Source organism: Drosophila takahashii, chromosome 3R (genome assembly GCF_030179915.1).
Source record: "Drosophila takahashii strain IR98-3 E-12201 chromosome 3R, DtakHiC1v2, whole genome shotgun sequence".
Classification (NCBI taxonomy): Eukaryota; Metazoa; Arthropoda; class Insecta; order Diptera; family Drosophilidae; genus Drosophila; species Drosophila takahashii.
This window is the reverse complement of record NC_091681.1, coordinates 17,121,464-17,132,921: the sequence shown is the minus strand read 5'-3', so window position 1 is coordinate 17,132,921 and position 11,458 is coordinate 17,121,464. Positions and strand designations below refer to the sequence as shown.

The window sequence follows — 11,458 nt, the reverse complement described above, 5'->3', positions numbered from 1 at the left end:
GTCGGCGGTGTTGCCACCTGTCGGCACAGTTGGCGCGCTGATTTGAAACCAGAAATAGAAAACCACACCTTTTAAACAATTTTTGTAAATTTTAATAATAAAAAACACACTAACGTACAAGAATTACATAGTATATGCATAAGATGATTTCGCTGGTGAACACCCTTAAATTCATGGCAATTTTTACAGTCGCAGCGCATTGACATCGAGTTGGAAATACACAATATACAAAAAGTTTTGTCGGGGGTAAATCATTATCATTAGTCTAGGAGTAAACGAGTGGCGTGTACGGTTAAATTATTGTCCAAGCAACACCATAGAATACGATCCGGACCCTAGGAGTAGTAGTAGGTGCCAAGCGAGTCATTATTCAGACAGTTTATTGGCTGATCTATGTATACTTTCGGCTTACGGCGATAATAAATCAATTACGGTTAATAACAAAGTTAAGCGCTTTCGGGTGTCTTCTCTTTATCGCATCTCCCTCACAAAACTAACAGCTAAAAATATCTAACAATTAGAGCATGTCGGTGCTGCACTTATATCTCCTCAGCTTATCCATCGATCACGAGACTTAAGAACGAAGCAGTGCGTTTTTGGTGTGGTTTTTATGGGTGACTGGGGACGGTGGCTACTTGTTGACTCGTCTCAAGTTGGACAGCTCCGTGAGCCACGCCTTGATCAAATCGTAGGTGGAGAAGCTGATGCCCACGGCAATGGGTCCCTTGATCCAGTTCATGCTGAGACCCTTGTAAAATCCGTTCTTGATGCCCTCCTCGCTGGAAGGTTAATATAAAGTTATTTAAAATACGGATAAACTTATTGCAGAGATTTTTACACACCGATAGATCTTTGCGAGCGTCTCCAGAATGGTTGGATACCGATCTCCATTCGCCGTGTTCACCCGCATCGTCTGCATCCTTCGCCGCACAATGTCCAATGGATAACTCGCCGTCTGTCCAGCAGCACCTGCTGCAGCCCCGAAAACCAGCGAGACTAGAGTATTGGGTTTATTGCTGCCGACCATTTCTAAAAGCAAAAAAATCATTTAATTAGTATGTAAATCAAATCCAAATAGAACTTTGTTAATTATAATTAAAGATTATTTGAGTGGTTTAGTATCTTTAGACTATGAATCTCATCTCACGCGGTAGGTTTATAATTTAAAATATATTTAGTTAAACTGTAAATAATCTAGGAAGGCATATTATAGTTGATTATTTCTGCCTTTAAAACATACACATCTGCAAGGAATGACGCAGAATGAGCGTCTATTTTGGCACTAAATTGATTCTTGTCGTCTTGCGTTATGTAAATAATTGAAAATATATAAAATATGAGATAATGAAAATTGACTACCACAAGAAAATAATTGTGATATTATTGAATAGTAATATTCTGCAAAATAGAATAAAGACAGTCTTTCCTATAATTTTAATATTACGTTGTTACAATGGGACACTTTCAAGTAATTTATAGATTTTCTTCGCAGAAATAATAGCTACTAATTATCTTTCTTTCCCACCATAATAATGTATAGAAAATAATTGTGTTATAATTGAATAGTAATAATCTACAAAATACAATAAAGATAGTCTTCCCTAAAATGGTAATTATTACAATGGGACACTTCCAAGTACTCTATAGATTTTTCCTCACCATAATACCGTATAAAGCGGTGTTACATTTCCCTTAGAAAATAATTGTGATATTATTAAATAGTAATAATCTACAAAAAACAATAAAGATAGTCTTTCCTAAAATTCTAATTTTACGTTGATACAATGGGACACTTCCAAGTAATCCATAGATTTTCTTCTCAGAAAAAATGGGTACAAATAATCTAGCTTTCTCTAAAGTCTCGTAATAATCTACAAAATACAATAAAGATAGTCTTTCCTAAAACTCTTTTTTTTTTACATTATTACAATGGGACACTTCCGAAATCCATAGATTTTCTTCTTAGAAATAATGGGTACTAATAATCTTGCTTTCTCACCATAATACTCCCGCTTGAGAGTCTCGTAGGTGAAGAATGAGGTGCCCGCATAGGGAATTACACCCAGGACCGTCGCCCAGTAGCCACGGAACAGAGTACGCGGACCCTCCTCCACCCAGATCTTGGTGAAGACCTGTCTCAAGGTCCGATAGCCTGTATACCGATCTGTGACAGCCATGCGGGCGCGGGCGAGGTCCAGAGGATACGTCAGTGACTGCGAGGTGATTCCTGCCAGGGAACCAGCCAAAAAACGACGACCTTTAGTGCTATTGAAATAAAGAAAGGATAGGTAAGTACATGTGTATATATATAAAAGAAAACCATCACTTACTTCGAGCCATCCTTGTCCACATGCAGGATGCGACGCCACTGCTCGTGGGCCGTGAACTGTATGGCTGCGTAGGGCACGATCCTGGCCATCGTGGCCGAGTTCCCCCGCCACAGGGCCAGGACGCCCTCGTTGTTGTAGGTGTTCTGCAGGTAGCGCAGCGAGGCGCGAAACGAGAAGGGAATATCGTTGCGGATCTGGAAGTTTATCTTGGTGCGGTCCAATGGGGCGATGACCGTCTTGGCCAGCGCCCCCGCCGCAGCTCCCGATATCAGGCTGATTACCACCTGGTCGATTTTCTGGCGCACTGAAAGGACAAGGAAGGCGAAATTAAAACAGGGTATTGCCATTTCTCATAAAAACCAATCATGTATAAAATAATACTTTTATATTTTCATACCAAAATGTGCGTCAATTTCATAGACTAATAATTGTAAATACATTAACCTAAATAATTAACCAACATTACTTTAATTTAAACTAGTTTTTAAACCTATAATCATAACTTTCTTTAACACCGAAATTTATCACATTTTTATTAAATTTATCATGTTTTTTTGGAATTAGCCTACTACGTAATGTCATCAATACAAGTTTTATAAAATAGGTACACAAATAAACATTTTAAATATAGTTTAAATAATATAGGAACTGTTTTTTTATGATTTTAAATATGTTAGGACATTTTTTTATAATTCCGTTTTGAGTCTTTTTAAGAACTTTTTTAAAACACTAAATTAAAGTAGTTTTTAAGCCTATAATCATAATTTTCTTTATAACACCGAAATGTATAGAATTTTTATTAAATTTATCATGTTTTTTTGGAATTAGCCTACAACGTAATGTCATTAATACAATTTTTATAAAATAGGTACAACAATTAAAATTTTAAATATGATTTTAAATTGATTTAAATTTATTTTATATGATTTTAAATATGTTGGGACCCTTTTTGATAACTCCCTTTTAAGTATTCATTTTAGTCCAAAAACCAAATAATCATAGTTCCCTTTGAGATTTACTTACTGGGCGTGACCTTGACGTTGGGAGTGACTGTAATGGCGGGTGTGGTGATTAGTCCTGATGTTTCGGATGGTGTCAACTGGGTGCGGGATGTGTCCGCCTCCTCCACGTCCGAGGGCGATGTCGCGGAGGCAGTGGTCATCGTGCTCGAGAGCTGACTACCCGTTGACTTGATGGACATGGCGATGTTGGGCTTCTCCAGGAGACGGCTCATGGCAGACTCTGGTTGGGGACCTGAAATCAATTACCATATCAATCCAAGCCGAGTGAGTACATTATATTGGTCCCACAAAAGCCGCGGGGGCTTATCGCGACCACTGATAAGAGCTCAATATGGCCGAAACTAATCTAAACCATCCGAAAATTGCTTTGCTTTTATAAGACTTCCCAGCAGAGACATAATTTGATGTGGGGGCGCAACTGAACAACTGCGGTCAAAATAATAGCTTAGAACTTGTGCTAAAACTAATGAATTGAGAAATAAATAATAATGCAAAGAAAAACTTAAATTATCCTTGACAACAAATTACAATTTTTTAAAATATTGACCGTATTTCATTATTATTTGCGCCAGAAAATTACTAAATAAATCAAAGTGAATTATTAGCAACAAGCAGGCCTTTAAACTTATAAGTTTACTAAAGTAATTAAAAGTTCAGGAGCAATTTTCTATATAGTTGTTTGATTTGTTATCAAAACTTTGGAATTCCGTGGAAAGTGATTTTCGTTACCATAGATTAAAAACAAAAGCAAACAACAATACTTGACTGATATTGATTGAGCAAAAAGTAAATATTTTGAGTGCTACTTTTTTAAAAGCAAGTGTATTTATGGTTCACAGCAAAATAATGTGATTGCGAAAAAAACATTTCGCAAGTTCATGCAAATTTTCATCTCTCACAATTGTTTCGTAATTGACAGAAGCATTTCTCCCTTGGCATAGGTTCAAAAATAGGCACTCAAAATGCTTTTAACAGAACCAATAATATTGACCAATATATCGGAGCTATCAGGCTCAATATAACCCGGTAATTGAACTTTGTTTTGGGCCCCATGTCGAGTCATTCTGCCACTGGAGTGCGAAACTTGGTCACCGATTATCAAGTTCTCCGGGTTAATCAGCCGGGAATTGATAAGATTTTTTTGCCCAGCCGCTAATTGCGTCTTACACTAGATAGGAGGAGGGTTCCAGAACAGAACAGAAACCGAATGAAGAGATCGATCGAGCAGCTCTCCTCACATTTTGTTTGCTCGCACCAAATGCTAAACGAGCCCGCAAAACCGGTTGGCTTTGCTTGCTCATTATAAAAAGCAAACAGCACCGAATTATCAGCAGAATGGTTATACAGTATATAGTATAACCTGTCTATGTGTGGCACACACCTCCAAAACAATTATCATGCCGAATATTGAAATGCGAACTGGGGGTCGCCAAGTGCGTGGAATACAACACGTGTGTTGTGGGGGGTGGTGGGCGATTTCTTTGGGGCGGCTGGGCACTTTTCCAAGTTTAGCAGCTGAGCGCGACTAAAATTAAACGCTTTTCAATGAACCACCCGGTGCAGGAAACCTTTGAGAGCGAGAGCGAGTGCGTTCATCAACGCAATAGAAAACGAATAGAAAATTGCGACCTTGAACGTGATTGTGGCTTTTTTTAAGATTTTTTGCAATGGACAGTAGTTATTGGCTAGGGGAAAATTTTTAAAGGGGAGAGAGATTATCACTATGGACGGCAGTCCATGTAGTGACGAAGCGCACCAGGAGAGTGTGCGAAGGCGACTACTATTATATAGCCGCAAAATTGAAAATCGGCAGTGATAGTCCGATCGTAATGAGTAATACACCAATCGAAAGGTATTGCAAAAACTTAAAGGATTGCATACCAAGACTTTAAGAAAATCAATTGGCTTGGGAGAGAGAGCGGTGAAAGTGAAAAATTGAAAATTTCGAAATTTGGAGCTGTTGGGGCCGGTGGGGATAAATGCCCCCTCGCAATGTTTTAGTTGTATTCCTCTTGAAAATACCCGTCGAATGAGGGATCATTTGTCAAAATCCGACTCTCCGTTCAAAAGTTATAGCCAAAATAAGATTTTCTTCTTCTTCCCAAAATGAAAATTAATTTCTGTTTGTCAGTTTGTCCACTTGTCCAAAACATGTTTTTTAAGTTTTGAAAATTTTATATGACGTTCATCACATCGATATAAAAAACTTTTGTTCTACCACTTTTGGAAAAACTCGCTAGTTTAGCGGGAATACAGCTATAAATAGCTAAAAATCGGAAAGCCGTAACTTCTATACTACTAAAGCTACAGACTTGTGCTGCATCTCGTTTGAAAGGTATTTTTAAATGCTATAAACGCCTTCTATATGCAATTTGTGTAAATGTAATAATTAAAAAAATATGAACAAAAGACAATTTTTTAAAACTTTTTTTTTAGCTTTTTTTTATTTTTCTCAAAAACGGCTCTAACGATTTTCTTTAAAACCTTAAACTGTATAGCCCTTGAGATTCCTTAAATTTTGGTATATAACACATTACTGTAAAAAGTCACGTTTAAAAGTTATTTTTATACGAAAATAGCACGCTAAAACAGAAAAACATTCGTGTAGATATTAAATATTTGCTAAAGCGGGCCGAACGAGTAAATTTTAGGTAGCGTACTTATTTAGTCGCATCTAAAATTATTTTTCGTCACAAAAGTTGATATCAGAACTTTTGTACGTTGAAGGTGCGATCGTCACTAGTTTTTTACCTCGTTAAGAGGTGTTTTTATTTGATACAGCAAAGTCAAATTGTTCGAACTTAATAGGACAAAGTATTGATTCTAATCTTTTCGACCAACTAACAAAATTTTTTTTTATTTAACACTAAAGTAATCTCTGTCTAAATCTAATGATTATAACCCATAAGACACATAGGCTATAAATAATTTAAAACTATACAGTACATTTTTAGAGCAAGAACCTTAAAATTGATTATGGTTTTATATTATTCATGTTTAAAAAAACTTTTTTTTTCTGCAAAGGTTTTGAAGTGCAGTTTTTGAAAAATACTGTTGGACTATAAAATTAAGGTGATCACTTTATTTTTTTTTTTGATTATTAAAAATTGCTGTCGTATTTTAAGAAATGATGTTTAGAAATAAATAAGTTATATTTTTAGATATTTCCACTGTACATAACATTTTTAGCTCATTTATCTTAAAAAGTTAAGCCCAAAAGTAGTTTTACAAATATTCCACGCTTTTATTTTGTGGCTTAAATATGATTTGCTGTGATTTTCGCTAAGCTCTCTGGTATCTGATATCAGCCCCCATAAAATACTTTCTGATAAGAAATCTGAGCAGTGGAACGCGTTTATCGACCACTGTGCACTGGATGCTGTTGTTGCCGGCGCTTGATAAACGTAAACAAGCTCGTTAGGCGGTGTTTGTGCACTTTTTCCCCTGCTCTCTTGCACTCAGTCAAGGTTGAGGTTTACTACGGATCCAGTTTATCCAGCTAGCGTTTTCCATTTCGGTTCTAGCATTGAAAATGGTTTGCTATAAATAGCTTGGTGGCGATTGAGGGGGGCGGGGGAGATAGTAAGGCAGCTACAACATCATTCCAACTGGACTTTGTACCCCTTGAAAAACAACTGGGCGAATGGAAATTTATGCAAATAACTCAGAAATTACACTTGCACATATGTTATTTCCTGGCAAATTTAATTTGAAAACAATTCGATTCGCAATGCTTTTTTAGTTTGTTGTTTACAAAGTGAGTTGGAAGTCGTATAAGAATCCTACGTGACTTAATTCTGATTGGAATTCCGAAGGGGGTGGGGAAGGGAGAAAACAGCTGTTGCCTGTCTTAATTCTCTTGATTTTGAATCTTTTGGATAAAGAGGTGCGGGGGTGGGGTTATGTGCACCCCTTCTCTTTGATTTTCATTAATTAGCTCTCTTGTTTACACCGATTAAACACTTGCAACATCCAAAACACACTCACACACGGACACCTTATATAATTGGGCAAAACGAGAACAACAAATTATTTACTTATATGTATATGTGTACTACACGCACCTTTGTTTTTGTTAGCACAGATTCTTTTTCTTTCGGCCTCTCTTTTCGCTCCTTCGGCCTTGGCAACAATAACAACAACAAAGAACACTATTGCTGGCGTTCCGCACTTATATACACTTCTAAAAACACAGGTGCTGGTTTCACTGTACCGCGAGTAGGCTTTTTTCACAATTTCGGTAGTTTGCTATTTGTTAATAAACATTTTCCGCGCGATTCTCGACTCCGCCTGGGAAGCTCCAAAGAGCAATTGACAAAAACATCGAGAACTAAGGAACGGCCTTGCCAGACCCATGGCGTTGCCAGAGCTGGCGAGCATTTTAACGGTCGCACAGTGGTCAAAAATACTTTCCTGTGAAATTTAATTTTTTTAATGAATTTAATTGCTAAAAAAATGTAATGTATTTTTAAAAATATGTTAAATTGATTTCGAGTTTTTCTTTTGTTGTGTTAGTTATGTGATTTGGTACATACCACCGCCGAGCAAAAATCCATTGATAATTTTTATTATATGTTATAATTACTTGACATATATTAAATAATAAATAAACAACAGGTTTTTTATATTCTAATTATAAACATTTAAATCCCTAGACAAACCTATCGCCTCCGCGATAGTTGGCGGTCTGGCAACACCACGCCTAGCTGGCGCAGCCAACTTCACGCCAGACGCACCGAAAACAAAAAAACTGAAAATAATTGAGGGAAACCAAATAAAACGCCAGCGAAAAGGACCATGAACGTAGACCTGCGATCGTACTCGCGCCACTGGCTCACGGAGTTCATCGAGCAGTACCAGGAGGAGGAGTGCCTGTGGCAGCCGAAGCACAACGACTACAGTAATCACGCAGCCCGGAACAAATCCTACGACCGCCTGGTGGAGAAGCTGAAGGAGGTGGAGCCCAATCCGGACAGGGCGATGGTGGTCAGGTGAGGCTACCTCTACCATAACATTTACTGTTTCCTAATACTATAATCTAAACCCCACAGGAAAATCAACTCGCTACGCTCTGCATTTCGGCGGGAATTCCGCAAAACGACCAGCAAAAACGACTACGAAACGCGCCTGTGGTACTACGACAAGCTGCTCTTCATCGCCGACCACAAGCCCAAGCGCCACGAGCTGGGCAGCAAGCCCAAGCGGGAGCTGCAGATCAGCTTCGACGACGAGGAGTCCATGGAGTTCGAGGACGACTCAACACATCACACGGGCACCCAGTCGCAGTCGCACATGGACTCGATAATACCCACATCCTCCGACGAAGTGGAGGAGGTGACGGCCACGGCCAGCAATGTGGTGGTCAGCAGCCAGGGCGCCACCCTGAGCACCATTTCGGTGACGCCCGCGGAATGTGTGACCCTGGTGAAGAGCGAGGAGCAGCAGGCGGCCGAGGCGGCGGCAGCAGCGGCCCAGGCGCACCAGCAACTGGTGGCCCATGCGGCGGCCCAGACTTCCATAGCGGCGGCGGCGGCACAAGGACATGCCGTGAAGGTCCTCGAGATCACCTCCCTGGACTCCAATTCCCAGCGAGAGATACAACAGGTGGGTAGAGGCAGGGAGATCAGGAGTTCCTTAGTAGAGCTGCAAAAACATCGATGGTAGACCCAATCGATAGTTTCGATACTATCGCGATAGTATCGCTTATACATAAACTTTGGGAAATTCCCCATTTTATTGGTTGAAAATTCAAAACGCAATTAGATTAAATTAAAGTGAGATCTTTTTAATACGTATCCATTACCAGGGACCGAAAATAATCATTATTTGAGATTTTTAATTTAAAAAGGCTACTGTGATTTTTTGTTTTAAACGTAAAAAATTACGTTCTTTTTACTCTTGTCCACAAAGTATATGCAATTCAACAAATCTGGAAAGCAAATTAACTGTTATTTGTTCATGTCTATAAAGTGCATAAAAACCAGTTAAATTGTTGATTAAAACTTGTGAAAACTTCAGTAGGCCTTTTAAAATAAAAATCTAATTATCTAATCTAATTATTTACGGTTCCTGATCCATACACAGGATCTGTAATCAGTGATAAATTTTGTCTGCTGAACGCTTGTGATAAATTTCAACGACGTAAAAGTAATCAATCTAAAAAAATTGTTTTTCATAATAATTAAAAATGGCTGAACAATTATAAAGAATTCCACCGAATTGATGGTTTTTTTTTAAACTATCGATACTATCGATGGTTCCATCGATTTTTTTGCAGCTCTATTCCTTAGTGTCTTTATAAAACTTTTTCCCCCGCAGGCTGTTAACCACTTGGAGCACCACCAGCAGCAGCTGCACCTCCAGCAGGCCAACGGTCAGCACCAGGGAGTGCCCACCATCCAAATAGGACGCGATCACTACCAGCCCTTGTTTGGCAGCGCCGGCACCACTGCCTACACCACCACAGCAGCTCCGACCTCGTCGCATCGGCACGACGACGAGTACGATGCTATTGGCGTGAATGTGGCCAGCAAGCTGCGCTCCATCAATCCCACACAGCGGATCGTGGCCGAGAAGCTGATCAGCGATGTCTTGTTCAATGCCCAGCTGGACAACCTCACCGTCAACTCGGCCCTCACGCAGTAATCTCGCTCGTCTTTAGGTTTAGTTTATGTAGTCTCTGGCTTTATCACTCCATTCTGTGTCTCTGTGTCCCAAGCTTCGGCCAGAAACTGATTGTACCATACCGTTTGTATGTAGATTTAATTACTCTATACAATAAATAGATTGTATGTCTTAAGCTCATCACATGGAAGGTTGTCACTCTGCTGGGTTTCCTCCGCCCGTCAGCTTGTTCCACACGAACCTGGCAAACTGGAGGAGGAGAGAAGGAGCTGCTGTCTTGAGAGAATCACTTGAGGGATTATTACAAACGTACCGTAACCGGCGGCATGTCGATCTGTTCCGCCTCCGTGACCAGTTTCCGGTTGCTCTGCATGTAGCTCCAGCCCAAATGGATCCCCACCAGACTGGGAATCATCACGATGGCGACCAGGTTGCGCGACACGAACGAGGGTTGCTTGGTCATCTCGGTAAAGTGCGTAAAACGAAATTATTATTATTTAACATCTATCAAAAACAACATGGGTAATGTGACCGCATTGGGGCAAGTAAATAATCTTATCTGGGGAAAATACTAAATGGGGGGCCCAGGCCCCAAAAACTGCCGCTTTATTTGAATCGAGTTTTTATCTCTCCCAGTCTCTCGGTTCAAAGTCCAAAGTTTTGGGTATAATAATGGGAAACTGAAAGACTTTTGATTCTTTGTCTGGGACTCGGCTTGTTTTAGCAGATAAGCATCTGTCATTAGCTCGTTGCGGTTGTTGGCTTTGATAACAAATGTGGGGGATGTGGTTAGAATAGATCAATGACATTACACTGTCATTTTGAGGAGTATATTAGCTAGGGTGTAATAATATTGCACATTTTCTTTATATTAAAGAATAAGTACGGGTATAACTAATTCTATTTAATTCAAAGGATAATTTAAAACAGAAAAATAATAGTTGTAATATTAACTATAAATGGTTTTCAAGAAAGCTAAATAGAATAGATTAATGACATTACACTGTCATATTGTGGGGTATATTAGTTAGGGTGTCATAATATTCAACATTTTCTTTATATTAAAGAAGGCAGTCTAAAGTATGGTTTTAAATAATTATATTTAATTCACACAATAATTTAAAACATAGTTAAGTTAAACATTAATAAATAAAATATATTAACTATAAATGGTTTTAAAAATTTAAAAATATCAATTTTTCGGTGTAGCGTTACTACTTTGAATAAATCATGAATAAAATATTTGATTTTATTTTTTTAACGAAATAAAACAATTAATTAGGGACTATAAAATTAAGCTTAAATAATCTTTTTTACTTATTTAAATTCCTATAACCACTAGATTTATTAAATTGTTCAAAATTTAAATTATATAAAAGTATGACCTACACTTAACTCCAGTTTCACGCTCCGTTCTGGTCACACTAAGGGTAACTAACTAACTGTTAATTGCCAGCCCACTGCGTCTCCAACTAACCTTTC

The 11,458-nt window shown here is 38.6% G+C and overlaps 3 protein-coding genes across 4 annotated transcripts; 1 reads left to right on the top strand and 2 right to left on the bottom strand.

Annotated features, from left to right (window-relative positions):
* Window positions 1–69: 69 nt before the first annotated feature.
* On the bottom strand, window positions 70–3,564 carry DPCoAC (dephosphocoenzyme A carrier). 2 transcript variants are annotated; one of them, XM_017149440.3, is made up of 5 exons: window positions 3,354–3,564; window positions 2,331–2,634; window positions 2,000–2,265; window positions 843–1,029; window positions 70–779 (listed from the first exon to the last, which is right to left on the bottom strand). In XM_017149440.3, exons 1-5 carry the CDS (start codon window positions 3,562–3,564, stop codon window positions 632–634), a joined length of 1,116 nt encoding a protein of 371 aa, XP_017004929.2. In that variant the 3' UTR covers window positions 70–631. The 2 variants fall into 2 exon arrangements, with proteins under 2 accessions (XP_017004929.2, XP_017004930.2); XM_017149441.3 differs by lacking the exon at window positions 3,354–3,564 and adding an exon at window positions 2,728–2,898.
* Window positions 3,475–10,156, top strand: LOC108062665 (uncharacterized). Its single transcript, XM_017149444.3, has 4 exons — window positions 3,475–3,616; window positions 8,008–8,343; window positions 8,404–8,956; window positions 9,671–10,156. Exons 2-4 carry the CDS (start codon window positions 8,150–8,152, stop codon window positions 9,995–9,997), a joined length of 1,074 nt encoding a protein of 357 aa, XP_017004933.2. The 5' UTR covers window positions 3,475–3,616; window positions 8,008–8,149; the 3' UTR covers window positions 9,998–10,156.
* On the bottom strand, window positions 10,096–10,546 carry LOC108062666 (uncharacterized). The gene is made up of 2 exons (XM_017149445.3): window positions 10,290–10,546; window positions 10,096–10,225 (listed from the first exon to the last, which is right to left on the bottom strand). Exons 1-2 carry the CDS (start codon window positions 10,437–10,439, stop codon window positions 10,172–10,174), a joined length of 204 nt encoding a protein of 67 aa, XP_017004934.2. The 5' UTR covers window positions 10,440–10,546; the 3' UTR covers window positions 10,096–10,171.
* Between the last annotated feature and the right edge of the window lie 912 nt (window positions 10,547–11,458).

What these genes read in the sequence shown, in the direction of transcription:
- DPCoAC (XM_017149440.3), bottom strand. Translation starts at nt 3,564, where the DNA reads ATGAGCCGTCTCCTGGAGAAGCCCAACATCGCCATGTCCATCAAGTCA. An exon ending in CAACGTCAAGGTCACGCCCA is followed by an intron (nt 2,635 to 3,353) that starts GTAAGTAAATCT and finishes TTGTCCTTTCAG; the next exon opens with TGCGCCAGAAAATCGACCAG. An exon ending in TCTCAAGCGGGAGTATTATG is followed by an intron (nt 1,030 to 1,999) that starts GTGAGAAAGCAA and finishes TTTTGCTTTTAG; the next exon opens with AAATGGTCGGCAGCAATAAA.
- LOC108062666 (XM_017149445.3), bottom strand. Translation starts at nt 10,439, where the DNA reads ATGACCAAGCAACCCTCGTTCGTGTCGCGCAACCTGGTCGCCATCGTG. An exon ending in TCGACATGCCGCCGGTTACG is followed by an intron (nt 10,226 to 10,289) that starts GTACGTTTGTAA and finishes CTCCTCCTCCAG; the next exon opens with TTTGCCAGGTTCGTGTGGAA.
- LOC108062665 (XM_017149444.3), top strand. Translation starts at nt 8,150, where the DNA reads ATGAACGTAGACCTGCGATCGTACTCGCGCCACTGGCTCACGGAGTTC. An exon ending in GACAGGGCGATGGTGGTCAG is followed by an intron (nt 8,344 to 8,403) that starts GTGAGGCTACCT and finishes TAAACCCCACAG; the next exon opens with GAAAATCAACTCGCTACGCT. An exon ending in CCCAGCGAGAGATACAACAG is followed by an intron (nt 8,957 to 9,670) that starts GTGGGTAGAGGC and finishes TTTCCCCCGCAG; the next exon opens with GCTGTTAACCACTTGGAGCA.